Raw genomic sequence first — 27009 nt, 5'->3', positions numbered from 1 at the left:
ATTGTATTTCATTTTATTTAAGATTATGGGTTGTCTCTTTAAAAATAACTTAATATTTATTTTTATAAGGACTTAAATATACAATAATATAAATGATATGTTTATTTAGTCAAATATACAAATAAAAATATTCTTAATATGGTTGAATGTAAAAAAGCGAGTCTATTTTATAATATAAATATAGAGATTAAATATTATTTGCAAATGTATATGTGTTTTTATACTTTTTGGATATACAATCAATTATAATTTTATAACCTTAAATTTTTTCTTTATTAATAGTTATAATATTTTTATTTTATTTATTATGGTTTGATATGTATATTCTTTATGTAAATATTTATAGTAGGTAGAATGTGAAAGGAAAATTTAAATTACTTATGATTTAGCATTTTAAAGTATTTTGATTATATATATATATTATATATATATATATATATATATATATTATATATATATATATTATATCTATATATATATATATATATATATATATATGTAATATTCTTTTTTACCGACAATGAACTACCGTTAAATTTATATAGTATTGTTCCACTTATCAAAATTTCTAACTCCATCTCGGTGCTGCCAAATTGTTTAGAAACATTTTTTCTCTACTTATTAGTTTGAGGATTTTTTTAAAATAAAGGCCAAAAAAAAGAGAATGAAAACTATACCAAAACACTCTCAATAGATAATTTTAAAGCAATTCATTTCAATCCTATTTTTTATAAATCAGTTATAATTGCTATAAGGATAGAGTAAAAAACGAGTTAGAGTGTGGGATGTGCTCTGCCTATGTTAGGAAAAAAATCCGCTCAAGTGACTCATAACAAAAGACATATTAATTTACAATGGAGTCATATATTTCTAAGTTTACAATGGAGCCCTTTAAAAAAAACTTGGATAGCAGTGACGGAGTCGCTTTCAATCCAGAGCTTAATCCATGCTCTATACCTAACGATATAAATGACTCTTAAAAAAACACAGAGAATTCCTCATGTAAGGAGTTAGTACTTAGAGTAGGTTCAGCAAAGGCTAAAATAAAATTATCCTTAGAGTCTCTAAAGATCCAACCACAACCACTAGCTTGAGAGTCAAAGGAACCATCATAGTTACATTTGAGCCAATTATTGATTGGAGGCTACCAGATAACCTCTTTCACTCTTGGAGCACGAGGAAAGTGGATATTGACCTTGAAAGATTTCATAAAGTTGAAATCCAACATGGAGGAAGAGACAAGAAGCATAATGTTCTCCCTAATAGTTTTTTATTTGAGCATATATATTAGCTATGGTTGTGAGAAGATGAAAGGCCATATCATGAAACTTAGCCAAGTTTATCACCTGCCAAATGCAAGAGCAAGCATACATTATTTCCATATTGGTGGTGAAGTAATGGTGCTTGAGGAGATTTATTATTGGAACAGAGGGGTCAAACATCATCTGTTGAAGTAATGGGTCTTGATAAATTGATGTTTATGCATAGACACTTCCATATTTTGATCGCATATGGGCATTGAAAGAAAACATGTCAATGGTTTCAACTTGTGACCTACAAATACTACATTTGAAGACCAAAGTGCAGCCTCTATGCTAGAGCATGTCACCAGTAGGGACTTTGATATGCATAAAAAGCCAGTTCCATCTAATTGAAAAAGAAGACTTCATAAAATAAGCATGTTTCATTGAGATATTTCCATTTGAGGAATCATGGCAAATCCTTCTATTTAAGTCTTCTGGAGATGGATTACCCGGACTTAAAGATTAATTCATGAAATGAAACAAGGTATACCAGATACTAAGAATAGACCATACACTAATGTTCATCATGTCACAGACCAACAAGTCAGGGTCAATATTATAGATGTCAAAATCAGTCTTATTAAGCAAGATATGCCTACACCAATTGTCCTTCTAGACCCTGATTCGCTGCCATTTCCCTAGAGCCAAGTAGAGTTGTCCTGCATGAATTGAAATTCAGGTTTGATGGTAGACCGTATCGTTGAAGGAATATGGAGATTTATAGTTCCATGCTTCATAAGCACCCTAGCCCAATACTCATCACTGGCAATTATGTCCCAACCGAGTTTCAAATTCGAAGCATTGTTTATCACAATTATAGACCTTATGCCAAGCCCTCCATGAACCTTAGGAAGACATACCTTCTTCCAAGCAACTGTCACAAACTTTCTAGTGTTGATGTTGACACTCCATATGAAGTTTCTAGTTGCTTGTTCCATGCTTCTTAATAGAGAGACAAACCAAGGGTAGACAAATATTGAATGATAAATCACACTCTGGATGACTTAGATGACAAGAATGATTCTTTAATATAAGACAGGGTTGATCATTTCCATGTAGACAACTTTGTGACCATTTTGTCTGCCAAAGCTTGAAGATGATTTCTTTTGACTTTTCCTTTGAAGATGGGAACCCCCAAGTATGTGAAAGTCAGGTTACCTCTGATGAGTCCATTGAGGTTAGTGAAATGATTTGCTCTCTTGGAAGACATTGATCCCAAGAATATAATAGACTTATAATTGTTGATGATCTGACCAAAGGCAACAGATTAGTCATAGAACTGTTGTTTAAGAGCGAGATGTTGGAAGACCCGCCTTTGCAGAAGACCAGAATATCATTTACATAAAGAGGGTGTGTTGGAATATTGATGCCCCTAGAAGCCTTCATGGGAGTGATTTTTTCTAAGCTAATCATGTTGGTGAGATGTCTACTCAAGACATCCTCAGTAATACAAAGATGATGAGGGGAGAGACAGTCACCCTGTCTGAACCCTCCCTTTCAGGAAAAGTAACCATGAGTGAATCCATTTAGGGAAACGAAGACTTTGGCAGATTCTAGGATTAATTTTATCGAGTGAAAAATAGAATTGTTGAAACAATACTTCCTGAGGACCTTGATGAGGAAGTACCAATTGATGGTCTCAAAGGCCTTTGTGATGTTAATCTTGAGGACAATATTGCCACCATGAGATTTCTTGTCCTAGAGATTAAGAACTTCAGAAACTAAACAAAGGCATTCTTTTATGTTCCTTTTTGTTCCTTTGACACAAGAAAATGCTTGATTTTTAGAAGCATTGCAAAAATGATCTTGGAAATGGGCTTGAACTTGTAGTTTGCAATGGAAATATGCCTGAAGTTGTCCATGGAGTCTGCCTCACAAGCTTTAGAGATAAGAACAATTATGTTTGCATTGCAGTTGGGAAGCATCCAACCTGTCATGAAAATTTTCCATAATGCATTGCACACATCATCCTAAATAATACTCCAATATGTTTGGTAATAAATGTAGAACGAGGTGATATTCTTTTAATAAGGAAATCAACTTTTGATAATGACGACGAAAAGTATTATGCAAACCTAAGAATTTAAGGTTTGATGGACTTGAATATCCAATAATGGAAATTAAATGGAATTTAAATAAAGCATCCTCTCAAACTACTCAAGCAAGTGTCAACAAAAGAGAACAAAAGAGAAGTATATGGCAAAGTCTTAAAGTACTAAGGACCCTACTAATTTAGTAGTGAGTGAACAAGTTGTAAAACTTAAGGCCTTTATCCTAAAAGTGCATGGCTAAATCACACACACGCATACTAAAATATATGTTCAACTAATTTTACTAAAGAAAATATTATCAAAAATATCTTGAAGTTGTGTCAGATGAATTAGGAAGTGTCAAAATAGTTATAGGCAAAAATTTTCCTTATCTAATTGATTGAGACCTTTGTCTAATCGATTAGCTCGGGTAAAAATTGAGTCCCAATAGATTAGGACAATGCCTTAAGGATGTGCAACAGCTAGATATCTTTTTATTCCTTTTTTGAACTTACAATCGATTATATTTCAAATTTCTAATCGATTGTAAACATGTGCTAACCGATTAGATTGACATAAAATTAATTTATTTGAATTCCTTATTGAGCCATCCTCTAACCTATAAATAGAGGTCCCTTCCCCTATTTCATTTTATGCATAATCTTATTTTGATACAACTCTCTCTCTCTCACACACACACACACAAATTTACTTTCTCTCACTAAGATTTTAGCCATAGTGCCTTTGTGAGAAAAGTCCTTTTGTGAGTGAAATTACTCTATAATTCTTGAAGTGTAAAATTGTAAATTCACCAAGCAAATCTTTTGTATACACCTTGGTTGAATATTATCCATTTAGGGATTTATTTGAGTTAGAAGTAAAACTCGTTAAAAGCTTTGGTTTATGGAGTACGCGTGTTCAACCCCTAGTTTAGGTTAAAGATCATCCCTTGATAAAATCTCCTAAGATCTTGGTCATCCCGTGATAAAACTAAGGAAGGTTGAAGGTCAGCCCAATATTAAAAGCTTCATAGGTTTGAGATTAACCCGGTATTAAAATCTCACAAGTTATTGATCATTCCGTGATAACACTAAGATAGGTGGAAGCTTAGCACAGTACTAAAAGCTTCATTGGTTTGAGATTAGCCTGATATTAAAATCTCACACGTTATTGGTCAGCCCATGCTAAAACCAAGATAACTTGATGCTTAGCCCGATATTAAAACCTTCACAGGTTCGAGATTAGCCTGGTATTAAAACTCACAGGTTATTGGTCAACCCTTATAAGACCAAGGTTTAAGGTTCGTGAGCTATGCCCATGTAAAAGCTTGCAAGGTTTACGAACTTGAAGATTAACTGCTCCAAGATCCTTGTTTGTGAAGAAATGACTAACCACCTTGATTCACCGTTTTGAAAAGAAGACTCAAACTTCTATGTACCAAAGTCTTGGTTGGAGGTCAACCAATATTTCCTTGTATAATGGGGTTCGTAAGTCTTTACAACTAAAAGCTCACAATGTTTATTGGAAACTCTTAAGGTCGATTCTTGTGGAGATGAGTATGTCCTTTTATTTTGATTGAACCTCTATAATTCTTGGATATCTTCTTTTCCCTTAAATTTTATAAATTATGCAGTTTATATTCTGCTTTTTATTTCCACTACTATGTACTTGAGAATGTTTTTAAACTCTGGTTTTATTTCCCAAAGATTTTCAAAACCACATTTTTCTGATCCACGCAATCCTCCCACCCCCTTCCCTCTTGTGTGTGAAGTCTTAAGTCCAACAAGTGGAATCAAAGTCTGAATCTTATTTAAGGACCAATTGTCTCAGAAGGAATATGACTTTCGACAAGAGATCTTTTCTCAACACACCACCACTTTTCAATGATAGTAAATTTAACATTTGGAAAGCTAGGTTTACAATTTTTCTTCAAAGCATAAATCATGAATTTTGGGAAATAATAGTCGATGGTCTGTTTATCCCTACTCATCAAGTAAATGATGAAGTAGTAGATAAACCTAATTCTCTTTGGACCGAAGAAGAAAAGAGAAAGATTGAGATAAATTTTAAAAATAAAATCTTTATAACTATGTCTCTAGATGGTAGCAAATTTTACTATGTTCATCATTGCAATACCTCCAAGGAAATGTGGGATACTCTTGAGATGATATATGGAGCTTCTCCAAGTATCGAACAAGAGAAGATTAACACACAAGTCGAAGAAGATGAAGATATCAATCTTGGATGTTTTTCTAAATTTAGAAATATTGGAATTTTTGCTGAAAATTGCATTACTTACAAATATCTAAAAATTAAGAATTGGAAATTTAACCCAATCGTAAAATAAAAAGATGGGAGCCTTCATGAATTTTAGGAAAAATCAAAAAATAAGGAAATTGTAGAAAAGTTAAATGATTTAGTTCAACTACTAAAAGATGAAGGAATCCAAACTGAAGAATCATCATACTCATCATACTTCTATGATACATCTCATGTGCAATCCTTCGAAAGAACATACTCAGTAGTTGAACGATCCTCGAAAAATTCAACATCAAATGAAGGACCCTATTGTTCAAGGAATGACAAAGAAGATGGAGAAATTTCTTCAATACTCGAAAGAAGAAGAAGATGGGAGACATCAACCTCGGGGAGAAATATAAAAGAGTCATCTTCCAATGAAGACAATAGAATTTTCCTAAAGACATCTTACGAGGGAGATACCACTCCGGGTATCAAACCATCATACACTTAAATATTTAGAATGTATGATCAATTAGAGAAAGAAAATCCTAAATTAAGAGAGTGCATCCTATGTCTTAAGGAATCCCTAATACATCTTAAGGAAATAAACAATTCTTTCAAAATAGAGATAACCAATCTTAGAAGTTCAAAAGAAGAATGTAAGCAATGTGTCTCCCTTATAAAATAAGTAATTGATCTACTTGAAATAGGAAAGTTTACCCAAGGAAAAGAAGATCTTGACCTAATTTTATCTAGTCAAAGATACTCCATAAATAAAAATGAGTCTAGGATTTAAGAAGGAAAGAAAGACTAGAAAAGACACAAATCATAAGGGAAAGAAGCGTCTAGTCTATAAGTGCACATATTGTAAAAGAATAGGTCACTTAGAAGTGTTTTGTTTTGATAAGTAGAAAAGATATAAAGGTAACAACTTTAGATATTCTATATCTAATGCACCTGGGCCCAAGAAGATATGGGTACCAAAAGTGAAACCTTAGTGTTTTACAGGTATGCTTTGCAGCTTGGAACTTTGACGATTATTAGTTAAAGTTGTTCAAAGCAATAATATACTTCCCAAGTATACAATACTTATGAATTCTTTAATTTGAAGATGAACAATGATGGAAAATATCAATTTTTATGATCAAAGTAAATTATTTGAGAATATCTCAAAGTGTATGATCAGTGTTGATCAGTTGAATGTATATGTATGTAATGGACTTATATATTTTGTGATTTTATCAACTCTTGCATCCAACAATGTGTAGAGGAGGATACATCATTTGGTGTTTTCCCTCTTGGGAAATATTTATCAAGAATTCTTGATAAAAGAGGTATACATTATTTTAAGGTTGAAATAATTAGGAAAATGTGATGAACCCCTTAAAATAATGATCCTTATTTGTTGCTCATCGAAATAATCTATTATCTAACCAATAAATATGATTACTCTAGTATTTTCTAGAAAGTGGTGCAAAATGAAAAAAAGGGGTTCTGAAAAGTCTAAAATCCAACATGAGGCCCAACATGCACCAAGGTATCTAAGTTACGTAAGCCCAATTGGTTAGCACATAATGACAACCAATTGGAAAAACTTTATACAAAGATTTCCATATCAAATCCAAGTTTACCTTGCACCTCAAGCAAATCAAATCCCAACATTAATGAAGATTTCACAAAATCTTGATAAATTTGAAAATCTAACTGATTGTATCCCTTAGCCAATCGATTAGGAGACTCAAATAGGAAAGTTTTTTATTTGGTTTTCGATCAGCACAATCAACATTGAATGCTTTCCAGGAGTAGACGCTCAAATCCTCAGATGGCGCACAATAAATAGGTATATATCTCTTCACCTTTTCTTACATTTCATACTTTCCCGTATCTTTTCTTTTGTGAACTTTTCTTCGTGTCATAAGTATCATTGTGGCCTCTCAAGTCAAAAATCTAGAAATACTTCTAGAGAAAATACCTTCACTACATGGCCAATTAACTGCAAGCAAGAAGAAAATATGACAATCATATCCAAGAGAGTTATTCAACCTTGGTACCTTGATCCAAGCCTTTTGAAAAACTACAAGCCCTATCACCTAATCTTCCAGGATTCCCTAAAAGAAATCTTCATAAAAATACCAGATAGGACTTTCCCAAACTTAGTATAAGAATTATACTTAAACCTAAGACTTATAGGATTTTCTCTAAGAACATCCGTAAGAGGTATGGAAATCGTTATTCATAAGGATCACTTTAGGAGAACCTTTAAGTTTCCCTCTAAATAGATGACATAAACTCTTGATAAAGCAATAGGCTTCAAGAACTTTAAACACCCCACTGCCATCAACCACCTCATGATAAACGATATGGACAAGAAGAAAGTCCCCTTCAAAGTCGCTCACCTAAAACCGAAGGTTAGAATCCTCCACTACCCTCTCACTAGAACCCTCTTTCGAATGGTCATAAACCATGATTATATAATTATGGAAGATGTAGGACCCTTATGACTCATAACCCAAGAAATCCCAACCAATTGGGTAAAAAGCATATTCAACCACATGATCTGGTGCAAGGAAAATCCATCTACAGGACTATCCCATGGACCAATGATCACACAACTTCTAGCCACCTTCAATGTTGAAAGAATGGGTGAAACGTGAGAATCATCAAACCATATGATCACCTACAATACCCTAAAAGAGATTAGAGTCTACATCAAGCATAAAGGGATACAAAAAGATTCATCATTTAAGGAAGAAGAAGAAAATGAAACAACTGAGGATGAGAGCACCTAAACAGACAAAATCCTCAATCTCTGCCAAACCATAGGTGAGGATATGAAGAAACTCATAGCAAAGAATTGTGAAAATTATGGCGCAAAATAGTCTTTCTTATGGTTTTTCCTGCTGTAAGACCCCAATTTTGATCCTAAGATTTCTCATGATATCTCATCATTTGCATTGGCTTTGGGATCACACATTGGTATCCTCCTTACCCCTCATTCATTGGGTTTGCATTGGGAGAGATCACCAAGCACATTTTGATTGTATGATAATTTATTTTCTTTTGTTTACTAAACAAAATACCAAAAATATGTCTATGTATAACTTTGTTTCTTTTGTAGGTAGTGTGTGCATCCACCTATGCCTCATCAAGCTCACAACTAGGGTTTGAGACCCTCATGACAAGAGAGCAATCAAGGAATAATTAACATTAGTTCTAAACATCATATATGGATCCATATGATCTTCATTTATCATTTTGATCAAGAATTCATCAAGAGTTTTGATCGGGAAAATAGCAAGTGTACTATTTTACCGATGTAGTAATAAAAGGAATTATCCTGAGTATCGATCTCGAGGACTGCGTAGGAACTATCAGTGTTGATAATGATTCAATTAAACAAAATAACCTTGGGTTGGTAAGTGAAGAGTGAATTTGCTTTGTAAAATATAAAGGCAAAATAGAAATTTTTGAATGCAGAAAAGTTAAACATGCTAGATCAAGGGTGTATGAATTGCTCTGAAATAAACTTAATCCTTATTTTATGATATCTATGTTCGAATGATTCAATATGGTTCTCAAGAGTAGTTTCCCCTAATTCCTTAGCCAGAAACCATTAACATTCAATTTTAAATCCCAATTCCTTAGCCATTCAAAAGAATATTAATCCCATGTATGAATATCAAGAATTTCCCATCATCACTATCAGATCCTCATTCCTAAGAGAAATTAGCGATGTTGTTATACACATAGTGATAAAGGGATTTGTCAGACCTCCTTTACCTCCAAATCAATACCTAATTTTCCAATACGGCAAGCATTACACTCGTGATATAACAAATTGATTTCATAAAAACATAGACATTCATAACATTGTAGGAAAAAGGTTCATTACAAAAGCAATTCAGGGACACCCCCCTAGCATTGGGGGGTTTAGCTCATTATCATATTCAAAGAAGGTACAAATATAAGATTAGACATTACAAGAGATTAGATAGCTTCGATCTTCAATTGCTTCCGCGCTTGATGATCTCCGTTCTCCAAAAATCTTGATTCTCTCGTTCTCTTTTTTTCCGTCCCTCCTGTTTGTCTTTCCATTAGGTCTAAATAGTGTAGTACACATTACAGCCAAGTCAAAAAGTCAAAATTGCCCTTCGGGATCACTTCATGAGTGAAAATAGAAAATCAGAAAAATTCAGCGCGCTAGCCAACACGGGTCGTGCCAAGCAACACGGCCGGCCGTGTTGGCTCTTCAATTATTTTATTTTTGATTTTCCTTCAGACTTGCTGACACGGGCCGTGCCAAGCAACACGGCCGGCCGTGTCAGCCCCCTGGTTTTTGTATGGGAAGAAGGTCTTCTTGCAGCACGGGCCGTGTCAGGAGACACGGGCCGTGTTTGGCTCCAGGAATTTCCTTCTATATTTTATTTCTTTTTCTTTCACTCTTCCATTGTTGCCTTGGCTCTTCCGACTCTTCAACTACTTCTGAAACATGCACAATACCATGGAAACGACATCAAACGCATCTAAAAACTTAAATTAACACCAAAAGCAAAATAAGCATAAAACTTACTCAACTATGAAATACTTAAAATTCAAACACTAAAACTCAAAATAAAAGGTTACCATATTGATGAATTTTGGCCGAGAACATGATGAAAATCAAGTAAAATGGTGACCGATCACAACCCCAAACTTATCTCATTGCTTGTCCTCAAGTGATGCAAGAGACAACAAACAGAGGTCACCCCAAAATTCCTTTTCACCACTATACAGCCGATGTTATTCGCACCGAGTTTCCTACCTTCATGGTCAAGACGTTGGCCACCCGATCCGAACTATCCGCTACACCTCACAGTCCAGCACCTCTTTACCTGCAAGCTTTTCATACATCTCACACAATCTCTCAGGGTTAGCACTAAAGACTCAGTATATGCAATATCGACTCTTAGTTTTTGAATAAATTCTACTTCTATTGCACAAACATAATTCACACACTTTTGGAGGACTTAGGGTTGTAACGGGGCTTAGGACAGGTGGGATAAACAACAAACGGATACACAAGGGGTTTTTGGGCTCGGCACTCCTGTTATGTTTCTTGTACCTGTGCTTATTTTGATATACAGGGGTTCGACATCGACTATTTAACTTTACTCAACTGATTGAGTATTTCAAATGTAATCAAGTCGTTTAATTGGGACAAGTGCGTTTTGATGAGTTCTATTTTTCTTTTCTCTTTTTTTTTCTTTTTCCGGAGCATTCAAAGAGCCTCCAATTTTTCTTTTCTCTTTTCTTGTAACGATTTTCGCACACTTGTCCCTATTGTATTAGATTTACCACCCCAAACTTAGAATTCACACAGTTTCCAAAATCCACAACATTTATGCCGAGCAAGGGTAGAAGAGATTATTATATTTTTTTTTCTTTTCTGGCCATAGGGTAACATAAGCGGTTTACAAACAAACAAAATGGTTAAAGGCTCAAAGAGGTTCGCAACGGATAAAACGTACAAGGGTGGCTGGAAAGGCTCAAGGTTAAACAACAAAAATGTGCCTCAGTGTGTGTCATAATGCAGTGCTCTGTCAGTAGAACGTACGCAAAACCAGAGCGATAGAGTCATACCTGGATTAACTCTCATGATGATCTCTTAGTATTTGGCTTTTTTGTAATCTCACCATGTGGGTAAACTTGCAGGTTCCAAAGCACTCTCTGTGTAATGTAGCTTCTTTTTGGTTCAGGTGTACCATACTTCTATCTCAATCCAGTTTTCATCCCACTGTGTCCAAGAATAGTTTTTCTTCGACTGCATAAATTTCCAGGGTGCCTCGGGAGCGTGAGTTCGGGTTGTGTCTTTCATCCACTAACCATCCTTCCATCACGCCTCTGGTTTTTATCCATCAATCTGTAACCCAACATCCAAACAGTTGAAAATAAAAGAAATCAAAGGAAAATTAACTTAAACAAAAAATGAAAAACCAAAACGGAAAATAAATTAAAACAATGAAAGGAACCCCCCCACACTTGAACTAAACATTGACCCCAATGTTTAAACCCAAATGCAAGAGGGACTTATAGTGCCTACTGCGGAGGAGGGTGCTATGGAAATTGCAACATCATATGTTGCATCATCCTTTGAATATCATCAATGGCAGCCCCTTGACGGAGCTGCTCTGTCACGATCCGATCAATCTCCGCTCCCTGGCGAGCCTGCTCAACACGGAACTGATCCATGTCCATGGGTGTCCATCCAGCAGAGGAGGCTCCCATACCTCTGTGGTGAGAGGTGTGAGGGTGAGGAACAGCCCTCTCCCTTGTCGGTGCATCTTCCTCCCTCGTATCACCTGCAAGAAATTCATCTTCTCCCGCCTCTTCGGGGTCAACAGAGGTATACAACCAATTCTCATTGTTATCAACATTAGTTTTATCAGTGTTCGATAAGCGGAACAGCCGGCGTGTTCGGCTTACCAACACATACCCATGACGGCTTTGTTCGAGCATGCCTTGCGTACACAGGGCATTGAGGTCAAGCTTACCCAACGCCTGCATCGGGGTTTCTCCGTCCAACACCGGCCTACAACCACACCAGTCAGCAATTTGTGTTATCATACCTCCCACAGAAATGGCTCCTGAGCTGGCACGCCCCATGGTACCTAAATGGTCCGCGGCGAATGCCGCCACATTCACTGGTTCCTCATTAACCATGGCATGCATCAAATATAACTCCCGCTTTGCCGTTACACCTGTACTATCTCCTCGTCCAAACAAGGTGAATGCTAACCCTTTTTGAGCATATCGGAAGCACGGGTTTTGAATCCATGATGCCTTTGCACTCCGGGGTTCGTACTGTGGTAAACCTGTAATAGAGGACCAAAAGGAACCTGCAGAAAAGTCATTTGGCACTGCCCCGGATCCTACCAATGGTAACCGGAGGCATTGCCCAAGCTGAATAACCGACATCGAGTAATCTTCGTTATAAAGTCGGAAACTCATAGTACCAAAATATTCATAGACATGACCAGTCCAATTTTTTTCCAATTTAAATTTAACAGTGCTTAGGAACTCTAGAGTGATGCGTTCATAGGTAGGCACATCAGCATGCATAAATTCAAAAATACCTAAATTGTGGAACATTTGGGATACATCATCTAGAATTCCTAAAGCACTCATAGTATCATCACAAACATACCTTGTAGGTACAAGCTTCCTTTTAAGGTGAGTCTTGTACCTTTCAACATGATCATCATCCTCAAAAATGATTCCGTGTGCATTTGGCATCCGCCGGGACCTTTGTCTCGGTCTTGAGGTCTCTACCACGACCTTTCCTCGGTCGGCTCTTTTCGGGGGCATAATGGTCACCTGAAAAAGTTAGCAGAAAAAGATAGTGGAGAAAGAGAAAAATAATACCGTCACGGTGTAGAGTGCGAGAAACGGCCCAGCTTTTGTGAAGGAACTTTGGAAAATAATGGTTGGATGATGAAGAAATATGAGCTTTAAGGTGAAAGAAGTTATGGAGGTTAGGAGATATGAGGGAAAATAGGGTTGGAGGAGATGAAGTGGCTGAAAAGTGAGTGGGGGAGAGGTGGAAGGTATTTAAAGACGTGTGGGCCCCACTCCAACGTCTCTGAATTTTAAAAAAAATTCTGAGTTTCGCACTGCAACACGGCCCGTGCTGGACCACACGGCCGGCCGTGTTGCCTCCCTGGAAAATGTATGGGGAAATAATAACCAAGCAACACGGCCCGTGCTAGCCCACACGGTCGCCCGTGTTGCTCCTCTGGAAAATGTATGGGCAAGAGGTAAGCATGCAACACGGCCCGTGCTAGCCCACACGGCCGGCCGTGTTGCCTTGTTTTGTCTTGCATTTTTCCTTATACACATCCACAGTTGAACACCTTAGTTGTCACCCCATTAGAATTTTTTCACCTTCACCAGTAGCACACTGCTCTTACCTACAAACATTTAACTCAAACAAAAATGAAAAACACACAACAAACCATTAGAGAGAAAAATTGAAAACTCGTGGGTTGCCTCCCACGAAGCGCTTCGTTTAACGTCGCATGGCTCGACGGTTGTTCCTCTCATCCTGTGAGACGAGCAACATGTATTTGACCAATTTCTTGTCCTTGGTAATACGGCTTTAACCTCTGACCGTTGACTTTGAATGTATCCCCGTTTGCGTGATTCTTTAATTCAATCGCTCCATGAGGGAAAACTTTGTGAACAACAAACGGGCCTGACCATTTGGATTTCAACTTCCCAGGGAATAACTTTAATCGAGAATTATACAAAAGGACCAGTTGTCCTTCATAAAACTCTTTTTTCACTATCCTTTTATCATGCCATTTCTTAGTTTGGTCTTTATAGACCTTAGCATTCTCATAAGCACGATTCCGAAATTCTTCTAATTCATGGAGCTGAAGGATTCGAGAACTTCCTGCCTTGGATAAATCCATATTCAAAAATTTTGAAGCCCAAAATGCCTTGTGTTCTAATTCAAGCGGTAGATGGCAAGCCTTGCCGTAAACTAACTGGTACGGTGACATGCCAATTGGCGTTTTGAAAGCCGTTCGGTAAGCCCACAGTGCATCATCCAACTTGCTTGCCCAATCCTTGCGGGATGAGTTTACTGTCTTTTCAAGGATTTGTTTGAGTTGCCTGTTTGACACTTCCACCTGCCCACTAGTTTAAGGGTGGTACGGAGTTGCAATTCGATGCTTCACATTATACTTCAAGAGGAGCTTCTCCATTAGATGATTCAGAAAATGTGTTCCTTCATCACTTATTAAAGCTCTGGGTACTCCGAACCTAGCAAAGATAGTCTCCTTTAGAAACCTAATCACCACTCGAGCATCATTAGTCGGTAGGGCCACGGCCTCCACCCACTTTGAGACATAATCCACTGCCACTAAGATGTACTGCTTCCCAAAAGATGGTGGGAAGGGACCCATGAAATCGATACCCCACACATCAAAGAGTTCAACTTCTAACATGGCATTTTGGGGCATCTGATTTCTTTTTGAGATATTGCCCGTTCTCTGGCATTTGTCGCACTCTTTAATTATTTGTTGAGCATCTTTGAATAAAGTTGGCCAGTATAACCCAGATTGGAGAACTTTGGCGGCGGTTCTGTCACCACTAAAGTGTCCTCCATAGTCGGAGTCGTGGCATGCTTTCAACACATCCCTTTGTTCCTCCTCTGGAACACATCTTCTGATAAGTCCATCCACTCCTCTCTTATACAAGAAAGGATCGTCCCACAAGTAGAACCTGCAATCATGCACAAACTTTTTCTTCTTGTTAGCATCAAAATCATCGGGGATTATCCCACCGACCAGATAGTTTGCATAATCGGCAAACCAAGGCACTCCGTTGAAAGCGAGGATATGTTCATCGACGAACTCGTCCTTTATTGGACGCTTGTCTTCTGTCTCTTCGATAGGTGATATACGGGAGAGGTGATCGGCAACAGTGTTCTCACATCCTTTCTTGTCACGAATCTCCACATCAAACTCTTGAAGGAGTAAGATCCACCTAAGAAGTCTTGGCTTAGAGTCCTGTTTAGCAAAAAGATACTTCAAAGCAGCATGGTCAGTATACACAATGACTCTAGAACCCAGCAGATATTGCCTGAATTTATCAAAGGCGTACACTACGGCTAACAACTCCTTTTCAGTTGTCGCATAATTCATCTGTGCGGGGTTCAACACATGACTAGCATAATAAATGACATGTAACAATTTTTCTCGACGTTGCCCAAGAACTGCCCCCACTGCAATATCACTTGCATCACACATTATCTCAAACGGAAGAGACCAGTCCGGGGCTACAACAATAGGTGCTGATACTAATTTTTGCTTTAGTGTTTCAAACGCCACAGCACACTCTTTATCAAAAACAAAGGTATTATCCTTAACTAAAAGAGTCGTTAAGGGTTTTGCTATTTTAGAGAAATCTCTTATGAACCTACGGTAAAAACCCGCATGCCCTAAGAAACTTCTAATACCTTTTTCATTCATCGGTGGGGGAAGCTTTGAGATGACTTCAATCTTTGCTTTGTCCACTTCTATTCCTTTGTAGGAAATTTTGTGACCCAAGACTATCCCTTCACGTACCATGAAGTGACACTTCTCCCAGTTCAGGATAAGATTTGTTTGTTGGCACCTTTCTAACACCAGAGCAAGGTTAGTCAAGCAATTATCGAAAGACTTACCAAAAACTGAGAAATCGTCCATGAAGACTTCCATATGCTTCTCAAGCATATCTGCAAAGATTGATTGCATGCATCTCTGAAACGTTATTGGTGCATTACATAACCCGAATGGCATTCTTCTGTAGGCAAAAATACCAAAAGGGCATGTAAATGCGGTCTTCTCCTGATCCTCTGGTGCAACAGCTATCTGATTGTATCCCGAGTAGCCATCGAGGAAGCAATAATAGTCATGACCGGCTAACCTTTCCAACATCTGATCAATGAATGGTAAGGGAAAATGTTCCTTCCTGGTGGCAAGATTCAGTCTTCTATAGTCGATGCATACCTGCCAACCAGTGACTGTCCTTGTTGGTATCAACTCGTTCTTCTCATTTTTTATCACTGTAGTTCCACCTTTCTTTGGCACCACATGAACAGGACTTACCCACGAACTATCAGATATGGGATAAATCATCCCTGCATCTAACAGTTTAACCACCTCTTTTCTGACCACTTCCTTCATTGCTGGGTTAAGTCGTCGTTGAGGTTGGACAACCGGCTTGTGATCATCTTCCATGAGAATTTTGTGCATGCATATTATAGGGTTTATTCCCTTCAAATCCTCAATAGACCAGCCAATAGCACTCTTATGTTTTTTTAAAACTTTGACAAGCTTATTTTCCTGAAGAACTTCTAGATGTGAACTTATGATGGCCGGGCACTTACTCTATGTGTCTAGGAAGACATATTTGAGGCTTTCCGGGAGTTGTTTCAATTCGGTCCCCTTCTTTTGTTCATCTTTCTTTTCTTCCACTAAGGGCTGCCGTAAATCTTCCCACCGGTTGTGTCGATAACCTTTGAAAGGTGGTGATGTTTCCATCATGGCTACTACTTCCATATCCTTCTCGTCAACTATTTCCTCTTCGTTAAAAATTGATAAACTCAACACTCTTTCCAAAGGTAATTTTTGTGTTGTCAAGCAATTTTTCTTCTCACATATTTGATCAATTATCTCAATATGTTGACTAGTGGCAACATCATCCTTGTACTTCATGGTGTTTCGCACATCAATTTTTAACTCTTCATCATACACTTTCAAAGTCATCGTTCCTTCTTCTATGTCGATCAAACATCTCCCGGTCTCTAAAAATGGTCTCCCCAAAATGATTGGTATCTCTTCATCTTCCGGCATCTCCAAAATGACAAAATCCACCGGAAACACAAACTTGTCGATCTTTACTAGCACATCTTCTACTATCCCATAAGGTCTCTTCACAGAGTGGTCAGCAAACTGGAGTGTCATTCTTGTATCTTGAATTTTTCCTATCCCCAACCTCTTATAAATGGACAGCGGCATAAGGCTTACACTCGCTCCCAAATCAATTAGAGCTTTCTTGAAGGATCTATCTCCAATGGTACAAGGAATAGTTACAGAACCTCGATCCTTCTTCTTCACCGGAACCTTCATACCCTGCAAAATGGCACTACAAGTTTCCGTTAGAATGATCGGGTTAGTCTCTATGGTCCGCTTCTTCGAGATGATGTCTTTCATGAACTTAGCGTAGGTAGGCATTTGCTCAAGCGCCTCCAAGAACGGGATGTTTAGCTCAAGCTTTTTAAACATCTCCAGGAACTTCTCAAAGTTTTTCTCATGCTGCCCTTTCTTCTTATTTCTTGTTAGGTATGGTAGTTTGACGGCCGGTTTGGATCAATAACTTTGTCTTTTACCACTCTTTCATCACTAGTGACCTCTTCGTTCGCGACCTCATTTTCTTTTATCTCTAGATCAACTTCAAGCAATAAGTCTTCTTCTTCAGAACTCTTTTCAGGTACTTCTTTCGACTTACCATTTCTTGTGGTCACCGCATTCACATGATTATTTTCTCTTGGATTAGTAATCGTAGAACTCGGTAACACGCCTTGTTGTTGAGAACCCGCTAGTTGTTGGGCTATCTGACTCATCTGTATTTCAAGATTCTTAATTGAAGCACCTGTGTTTTTTAAATTACTTCGAGTCTCTTCTTGAAATTGAGAGCTTTGAGCGGCCATCTTTTCAATGGCAAGCTCCCAATCAGCTTTTCTTGGTACCTGTTGCTGAAACTGTTGTTGATATGGTTGTTGTTGCTGAGGTCGAAACTGTTGTTGCTGTGGTTGGTTCTGCACATGTCCTTGTTGATCCTTCCATGAGAAATTTGGATGGTTTTTCCAACCCGGATTGTATGTATTCGAATAAGGGTTGTTCTGCCTTAGAAACTTAATCTCCTCAATTTGTTGTGCGGTTGCAACGCAATGTGCAGTAAGATGAGGTCCTCCACAAATTTCACAATTACTAGCTTGCGTTGGTTGAACCGGTTGAACTTGTGCCACAGTTTGAGTATCGATAGCCATCTTCTTCAGTCTTCTTTCTACTTCAGCTGCTACTTGATCTTCCATCTTCACCACTTGACTTGCCAATTTCAGGTCAATTATCCCTTCGGGTTGACTCACACTGCGGTCATACAACTCTAGGTGCTCATTGGCTGCAATGGCTTCGATAATCTTTTTAATACCAGTGGCCGTTGTAAAGTTGGTTGAGCCACCAGCTGCTGTGTCAATGAGTTGCTTAGTCTTCATCCGAAGACCATTTACAAAATTCTGCATTTGCTCCGTTGCATCCATATTATGTGTAGGACATGCAACCAACAATCGTTTAAACCTTTTATACGCATCTCCAAGTGACTCTCCTTCCTTCTGTTTAAAATTCACTATGTCGTACCTCTTTCGGATGTACACAGAGGCCGGAAAGTACTCGTTGAGAAAAGTTGTCTCCATCTGTTGCCAAGTTGTGATGCTTCCAGCAGGTAAAGAGTAGAACCACTCTTCAGCATCTTCTGACAATGTAAACGGAAACATGACCAGCTTCTTAGCTTCCTCAGAATGCCCCTCAATCTTTAACGACGTAGTCATAGTCAGAAACCTTTGCAAATGCTTGTTGGCATCTTCGTTAATTTTTCCTGAGAAAGGTCTCCTTTCTAGTTGTCGTATCGTTGAGGGATGAAGTTGAAAGTGGGCAACATTGACTGGTTGATTCACGATTGTCATCCTTCCAGGCGGGGCATTAGCTCCCCCGTAATCACCTAATAGTCTCTCCGCAGGAGGTGGGTCAGCTGCCATAGTTTCAGGTTCGGTATCAGAATTTCCAGAATCAGAGTGTTCCGAATGAATTGAAACGGTTCCCTCTTTCTCAGAATCAGAAACTATCAGCGGTTCTTCTGTCACTTCTAGTCTGTCGTGTCGGGCTTTTCTGATTCGTGCTCGCAACGATCGTTCTGGTTCTGCGTCAAAAAGAAATTCAGCTGAGGCCTTACCTCGCATGAAATATTAGACAGTGGTTAGGATAGGCAAAGTGAAATAAACAAATAAAATAAAGTAAAATTTTAGTTGCAGAGCAACAAAATTCCAATTGAATAATTATTAACAGATAGTTTGGAAGTCCCCGGCAACGGCGCCAAAAACTTGATCGGGAAAATAGCAAGTGTACTATTTTACCGATGTAGTAATAAAAGGAATTATCCTGAGTATCGATCTCGAGGACTGCGTAGGAACTATCAGTGTTGATAATGATTCAATTAAACAAAATAACCTTGGGTTGGTAAGTGAAGAGTGAATTTGCTTTGTAAAATATAAAGGCAAAATAGAAATTTTTGAATGCAGAAAAGTTAAACATGCTAGATCAAGGGTGTATGAATTGCTCTGAAATAAACTTAATCCTTATTTTATGATATCTATGTTCGAATGATTCAATATGGTTCTCAAGAGTAGTTTCCCCTAATTCCTTAGCCAGAAACCATTAACATTCAATTTTAAATCCCAATTCCTTAGCCATTCAAAAGAATATTAATCCCATGTATGAATATCAAGAATTTCCCATCATCACTATTAGATCCTCATTCCTAAGAGAAATTAGCGATGTTGTTATACACATAGTGATAAAGGGATTTGTCAGACCTCCTTTACCTCCAAATCAATACCTAATTTTCCAATACGGCAAGCATTACACTCGTGATATAACAAATTGATTTCATAAAAACATAGACATTCATAACATTGTAGGAAAAAGGTTCATTACAAAAGCAATTCAGGGACACCCCCCTAGCATTGGGGGTTTAGCTCATTATCGTATTCAAAGAAGGTACAAATATAAGATTAGACATTACAAGAGATTAGATAGCTTCGATCTTCAATTGCTTCCGCGCTTGATGATCTCCGTTCTCCAAAAATCTTGATTCTCTCGTTCTCTTTTTTTCCGTCCCTCCTGTTTGTCTTTCCATTAGGTCTAAATAGTGTAGTACACATTACAGCCAAGTCAAAAAGTCAAAATTGCCCTTCGGGATCACTTCATGAGTGAAAATAGAAAATCAGAAAAATTCAGCGCGCTAGCCAACACGGGCCGTGCCAAGCAACACGGCCGGCCGTGTTGGCTCTTCAATTATTTTATTTTTGATTTTCCTTCAGACTTGCTGACACGGGTCGTGCCAAGCAACACGGCCGGCCGTGTCAGCCCCCTGGTTTTTGTATGGGAAGAAGGTCTTCTTGCAGCACGGGCCGTGTCAGGAGACACGGGCCGTGTTTGGCTCCAGGAATTTCCTTCTATATTTTATTTCTTTTTCTTTCACTCTTCCATTGTTGCCTTGGCACTTCCGACTCTTCAACTACTTCTGAAACATGCACAATACCATGGAAACGACATCAAACGCATCTAAAAACTTAAATTAACACCAAAAGCAAAATAAGCATAAAACTTACTCAACTATGAAATACTTAAAATTCAAACACTAAAACTCAAAATAAAAGGTTACCACATTGATGAATTTTGGCCGAGAACATGATGAAAATCAAGTAAAATGGTGACCGATCAAGTTTGAAGCTTGTTTGCTTTGGAAGCCCTAATTCATCTAGGTATCTTGTGTGACTTTCTCAACAATTTTCTTCAACAATTAGTCAAATATTTCAAGGGATAATTCATTTCAAATCATCTTATACATATATTATCCTCCATTACTCCCAAATATCAATAGAACTTCAAGTTTGCAAGTTGGTTCAAAGAAGTTGACCAGAGAAAGTCAACTGGTCAAAATCGGAGTTCCTTAGACCCTATCTCCTACAATTTTTGTCACATCCAAATGATTCCAAGTGAAACGTTACTATTTATGAAATTAAAAACAACTTTAATGTTGGCATCAAGAGCTAGTTTTTCTTGGAAAGTCATTTTTTATGGTGAAAGATTATAGGTCATTTTGTTTGTGCCCTAGTTAGGAGGTCAACTTCCAAGGACCATAACTTGCTCAATTTTTATGAGATAAAGGTCATCCAAGTTTCATGATCAATTTCAATATATCTTCTCCAACTTTTATACTTTGAGAAACTTCAAATTCAACTTGTAAGGACATGTGCCAAGAGGAAACACTATAGGTTATTTTGGGTCATCATCATTGAACACGCATTTTTCGTCAACTTATAAAATGCATAGCTCCCTCATTCCAAATACAAATCATGTCAAATATGTTACCAAATTTACGAGGAATGAAATAGATGCAACTTTGGTGAAGAAACCATTTTCATTTGGAGCTCATAGCAAAAGTTATTCAAGGTGGAAGAAGTGGTCATTTGACTTGGTACTTAGAAAAAATTTCAATTATGTTTGATTTCTCAAACTTCCACCTTAAACTTTATCATGATCCAAGCTCCAAATGGAAAAGTGTTCAACATCAAAGATTGGGGGATTTGGAATTGTTCCTTTCATAGGTTTGTTTTGGCAAGATTTGAATTCAAATAACCATTTCCTATTGCATGCTTACATGTTAATGTTTCAGTATTCATTGTGTATGAATTTGAGCAAGATCACATTATAAATTGGGCCAAATCAATACCCATGCATCCATGCACCAAAGTTTCTAAATTTGGAAAAATTTCAAAGTGTGTGAAAAGCAACTTGCTATGCTATATATACATGTCCATTATGATCAAAATGGGGATCCCTGCTTGCCCAAGCTTTGAACCATTGCCTCCCTAACCTCCATTAAAGGATAAACTTGAATATTTCACATGAAATCGAGTTTCAAATCTCCTTCTGTTTTGAGATTGAAACTCCAAGAATCCAAGCCTCTCGTTGATCCATTTCACTTCCTGCAAGCTTCTAGAGTCGAGCCAAGGAAAATTGGAAGCAAGATCAAGCCAGATTCAAGCTACCCGGAGGTGATTTTTCAGAAACTTTGAGCCTTCGATTCTCTCTCAATTCTTCACCATTCTCTTTAATTTTTGGTTGGCTGATGTCCTAGGAATGTAGGCAACATGATTGAGTTGCTTTGAGGTCAAATTGAAGCAACTCAGATCATGAACCTCAAATTTCAAATCCATGTATCTTTCAATATACTTGGAATTGGAAGAAATGAAGGTCAAATTCGAGCTCCTGAGCATTTTTCCTTTAAAACCATGTCCTTACTTTTCATTTTTATGGTGGTTTATGGTGGGTCAGTCCGGTGAGGTCCACCGGGGAAGATGACCAAAGTTAGGGCTCCAGTGGTGCGTTGGTGCCTTCCAAACCATTTGATCTCTTTAAAATGTTTTAATCACAGCCCTTGGTTCTGATTACCATTTGTGTGACACAATAACTCAGGTCTTTGATGGAACGCGCGCGCTTGGCCATCAGATCTGTCACCTCAATTAATGAAGGAGATCTGATGGCCCTTATTTTTTCTATTTTTTTTCTTTTTTGAATTTCTATTTAATCCACTTATTTTATTTTATTCATAGAAATTTTATTTTTAATCCAAAAAATATGGGACTTTCACCAAAAATCTTTAAATATTTTTCTCTTCAATATTTTGAATTTAAATTATTTTTGGACTAATTTTGGTATTTTTCATGAATTAAATGTTTTTGTACATATTTTTAATTGTTTTAAAATACTTCTGACTTTCTAAAAATTGTAAATTTTTTTGTCTAATGTCCTTTGACCTTGTTTGACCTAGGATAAATCCATTGGCCATTTATTTGGTATTTTGAAGGGATTTGAGGTTTTATCCAAATTAAAATGCATTTTAATTCATTTTTAATGTGATTTTTAATTGATTAAATGTTTAAAAATTACGTTGAGCCATTTTTATGGTCTTGTGATGTTTGACTTTCTGTTTAGGCCTTGGTCATGGTTGATTTGACTTTTATTTGATCAAAACCATTGGATTTAGGGGATTGATGAAATGTACATTTCATCTTCCAAAATGAATGGATGGTATTGATCAGATGAAATTCCTCTCATGATCAATTTGTGTTTCTATTTCCCCATCCCTCTACATATTCATCCCTATTCTTCCCCATTCCCTTATTGACCTATGAAATCTCTTTATATTTAAATGCTAATTGATTCATTAATAACCTTGTGCCAGATGAATCAATACAAGTCTGACTGAGATAGGTCCATCTCATTTTTCTTTTAGGGTATGATATGTTTTTGGAGTTTGGTTCTTTCTACCAAAGCTCTAACATGAATTAACACTTATATTTTTATTGCCCGACCTTAGATAGTTGTGACTTCTACATAAGTCCAATTACGATTGCTTAACATAGAGCTAAATTTGATTCAGAAGGCATAACATTCTAGTTTGTGAGATTGTAAGTCTCCCATTCTTCATGGCATTGTGTGAAAACTTGACCTTTTTTCCTTTCATGAGAGCTAGTGGTATACTTGTTGAATTATCCAAGTTGGAGCCCTTCTCATGGAAGATTTCTTGGTTTAAGGATTCATACTTGTGAATGAATGGTTGAGTTTTCTCCAAAGAATGAATTAATCAATTAAAACTCAACACTCACCTTTGACTAACCATTGACTAACTCTTATTAATATTGCTTTACTTTCCAGTCATTTACTTTATGCACTTTAAATTTCAGTATCTTTATCATCATTGCCATTTACATTTCATGCAACTTTTTTATGTTTCAAGTCATTTTCACTTTGCTCATTTGAGCCATACCTTGTGATTATATATATCGTTTGCTTGCTTTTTCTTTGTTTGTGGTATTAGGACCTTAAAACACCTAATAACAACAAAAACCCTAAAAACATCTTGTTGGACTGTTGAGACTTGACCTGAACTTTTGGACTTAGGATTAGGAAACATTATATATGCTAAAGGACTTAACGAATGCCAACATCTGAGACTGAGCTATCTTTGATTGTGTCATCATCTGATGCAAGACATTAAGTGCCCTTGATTTCATCTGTTACTCTGTCTTTTTGCTTACTTGTTATTTTGCTATTATTGTCTATGTCTGATATTTTGTTCTGAGTTGGTCAAGGAATATTTCATCTGATACATTAGAAGATACTGAAGACTGCTAGCTATTGGAGTGCTTGCTTGGATATGGCTATCTTTATTTGATGCCTTGATCTTTATGATGTATGAATATTGCTCATTGCTTATCAAAGTCCAAGGGAAAATGAGTCTCTATATGACATTCTTGTCTATTGGATTGCATCCCATTAGTCAAATCTTTTCAACTCTTACCTTTTAAGTTTTGCTTAGGGTAGTCTCTTCATCTTCTCCCACTTCTTAAATTTCAAAACCTCTCCCTCTTTTCAAAAAAACTCTCTTTGCTTGTGATTTCAAACTTAGACATGTTTTGATGATTAGAAACTTTAGTCTTATGCCATTGAATTTTAAACTTTTTTTCTTAAATCAAACTTGTAAATAAACTTAACTATATTGACTCTAATTTCAAAAAGACAAAAAGAACTAACAACCCCATTCAAATCTTTGGCCTTTTGTGCCTTTTCATCTAAACCTCTGTTAAAATCAATTCACCTACTCCCTTTGAAATTTTTACCACGAACTGTGGGGTTTTGATCCCTCATTTTTATGTTGGTATATAGGCATAAGACCGAAGGTCTTGTCAAACACAAAAATATAATTACTTGCTAAAGGGTATAACATAAAGATGTTAGACAATCAAATAGATTTGTTTGACGGTGTAAGAAGATTGGTCCTGATAACACCATTGACAGATAACAAGACATTCAAGAATTGGTTCTGGCACCACATGTATAAACACTTGAACTTTAGAAGTTTAAGTATGATCAACACGAAGAAGATGGTGTATGATAAACCTCAGATAAAGGAGCCAAATCAGATATGTGAAGAATGTTGCATAGCCAAATAGGCGAGGAGTTCATTCAAGCATGACTTACATATGAAGTCGAGTGATGGTTTTCCACGGAATGACCACAAACCGAATTAAGATTTTACTCTCGACAAATCTCAAACAAATAAGTTAAATTTCTTATCACATTGATATTTAATTTCATTTTTTAAACATTAAACAAATCCTACTTACCCAATCAATGTACTTCATTCTATAGTGTGATTAGGCAAAGATGAAATAAATTTTTTAATCACACCAAAAAGTTCAATCGCTTTCAAAGGCTCACTATCTTGAACACCATGATAACCTCCTTCTGTAAAATCTCTCACAACATTCACTCCATTTTTCTCCATCAATCTTACTAACCCAATTGAACGATCCACAAGTGGGTCACCGTCACAGTCGGTCACCAACACCCACCACTCTAACTCTCTAATCCTTTTCAATCTCAAAACATTATCTCTTACAGTTGGATTACAATACTCATGATCACGATCAACACCAATCGGTAACGATAATTCCCATAACATGTCATTATTACACAATAACAAATGAGAATCATTAGCAAGCTTAATTTCCGAACGTGTCCGGTGGATCCCACTGAAAAAAGGTTGAATCAATATGAGCCCTTTGATCATCTTAGAAACTTCATCTTCTACCATTGCTACACGTAGACCCGCGTTGTATGCTATGTTTCCTCCTGCACTACTACCCATTAGAAAAACATTGGAATAATCAACATGGTTTTTTAACCACTCATCTGATTGGTTAGTTTTGATCCAGTGCAGTGCCTCCACCGCATCTTCATATGCAGCAGGGAGTCTATGTTCCGGTGCGAGACGATACTCTACAGACACGACAACCGCTACGAGCTTCTTTGCCATTTTGAAACAAAAATCGTGAAAAATTGTTGAAGCTGCACTGAGAAAAATGAATCCACCACCGTGAAAAAAAATTACAAGGGGAAGTTTGATGGAGGTGTGATCCAGTGCTTTGCGGGGAAGGTAGATCCGAGCCCACGTGGGTTTTGATTTGTTGATGATGAGATCTTTGGAGAGAGTGGGGAGGGTAGGATCTAACGAAGGAAGGGTCTTAAAATTGTTTGGTCGAATGATTGTGCCGTTTGGATAAAGGATAAGGTTGAGTTGTTTGTAAGGATCGTCATTGCATGGTTTTGTTGGAGGTTGTGTTTGGGGTGTTGTTGAGTTTAACAATAAGAAGATTGTTAAGGAAAATGAAAATGTAAATACTGATAATGAAAAGAGAGCCATGGTTGATTTAGGAAATACCATATGGTGGTATTTAATTACGAAACCTATGGTTAATTTTACAGATATGTTATGGTTTTTCTAATATCCACTTTCTGTTTTCTAGGCCTCATGTTCATTATAGTGGATAAAATTGATGCAATACGACAAAAGTTTAAAAATAAATAAGTTACAGTAACCTTTTGTATTTTTCGTTAACTTTTGTGCTACAAATTGAAATTTTAAAGTATTTGTTGTGTATTAATACAACTTGTTGTAAATAGTGACACGTGCAATTTGTCATTGTTACTTTTATTTTTAGAGTAATACTCCCTCCGTTTTTTATTATAGTATAAGTCGTTTTTGACTTTTCACACATATTAAGAAATGTAATAATTATGATGTCACTACAACAAACAAGACCTTAGACAGCGCTTTTTTTAGCCTTAAACAGCGCTGTCTAAGCCCCCCCCCCTTAGACAGCGCTTTGGCCAAAAGCGCTTTATAAGACCCTCTTATTTTAAATTTTTTAGGTATACCTTAGACAGCGCTTTTGAAAAGCGCTGTCTAAGCCCCACCCCTTAGACAGCGCTTTGGCCAAAAGCGCTTTCTAAGACCCTCCTATTTTAATTTTTTTAGGTATACCTTAGACAGCGCTTTTCAAAAAGCGCTGTCTAAGCCCCCCCCTTAGACAGCGCTTTTGCCTAAAGCGCTTTCTAATCCCCCCTTAGACAGCGCTTTTTATAAAAGCGCTGTCTAAGGTATACGAAAATTTTGAAGCTTTTGTTTTAAACCACATTTTTTCCAGGTTTATAAACCAGAAT

At 37.1% G+C, this 27009-nt stretch overlaps 2 protein-coding genes across 2 annotated transcripts; both read right to left on the bottom strand.

Annotated features, from left to right (window-relative positions):
- Positions 1–16488: 16488 nt before the first annotated feature.
- LOC127103410 (uncharacterized) lies at positions 16489–19115 on the bottom strand. The gene is made up of 4 exons (XM_051040675.1): positions 18441–19115; positions 17490–18395; positions 17002–17232; positions 16489–16953 (listed from the first exon to the last, which is right to left on the bottom strand). Exons 1-4 carry the CDS (start codon positions 19113–19115, stop codon positions 16489–16491), a joined length of 2277 nt encoding a protein of 758 aa, XP_050896632.1.
- Positions 19116–25063: 5948 nt separating this feature from the next.
- LOC127130584 (carboxylesterase 1) lies at positions 25064–26294 on the bottom strand. The gene has a single exon (XM_051059566.1). It carries the CDS (start codon positions 26228–26230, stop codon positions 25145–25147), a length of 1086 nt encoding a protein of 361 aa, XP_050915523.1. The 5' UTR covers positions 26231–26294; the 3' UTR covers positions 25064–25144.
- Between the last annotated feature and the right edge of the window lie 715 nt (positions 26295–27009).

The sequence above is a fragment of the Lathyrus oleraceus genome, chromosome 1, assembly GCF_024323335.1.
Source record: "Lathyrus oleraceus cultivar Zhongwan6 chromosome 1, CAAS_Psat_ZW6_1.0, whole genome shotgun sequence".
NCBI classification, from domain to species: domain Eukaryota; kingdom Viridiplantae; phylum Streptophyta; class Magnoliopsida; order Fabales; family Fabaceae; genus Lathyrus; species Lathyrus oleraceus.
Note: the sequence above shows the minus strand (reverse complement) of the source record. Positions and strands in the feature narration are given on the sequence as shown.

What these genes read in the sequence shown, in the direction of transcription:
- LOC127103410 (XM_051040675.1), bottom strand. Translation starts at nt 19,115, where the DNA reads ATGCGAGGTAAGGCCTCAGCTGAATTTCTTTTTGACGCAGAACCAGAA. An exon ending in TCACTAGTGATGAAAGAGTG is followed by an intron (nt 17,233 to 17,489) that starts GTAAAAGACAAA and finishes GCCATTTTGCAG; the next exon opens with GGTATGAAGGTTCCGGTGAA. An exon ending in GGATAGTAGAAGATGTGCTA is followed by an intron (nt 16,954 to 17,001) that starts GTAAAGATCGAC and finishes GTCATTTTGGAG; the next exon opens with ATGCCGGAAGATGAAGAGAT.
- LOC127130584 (XM_051059566.1), bottom strand. Translation starts at nt 26,230, where the DNA reads ATGGTATTTCCTAAATCAACCATGGCTCTCTTTTCATTATCAGTATTT.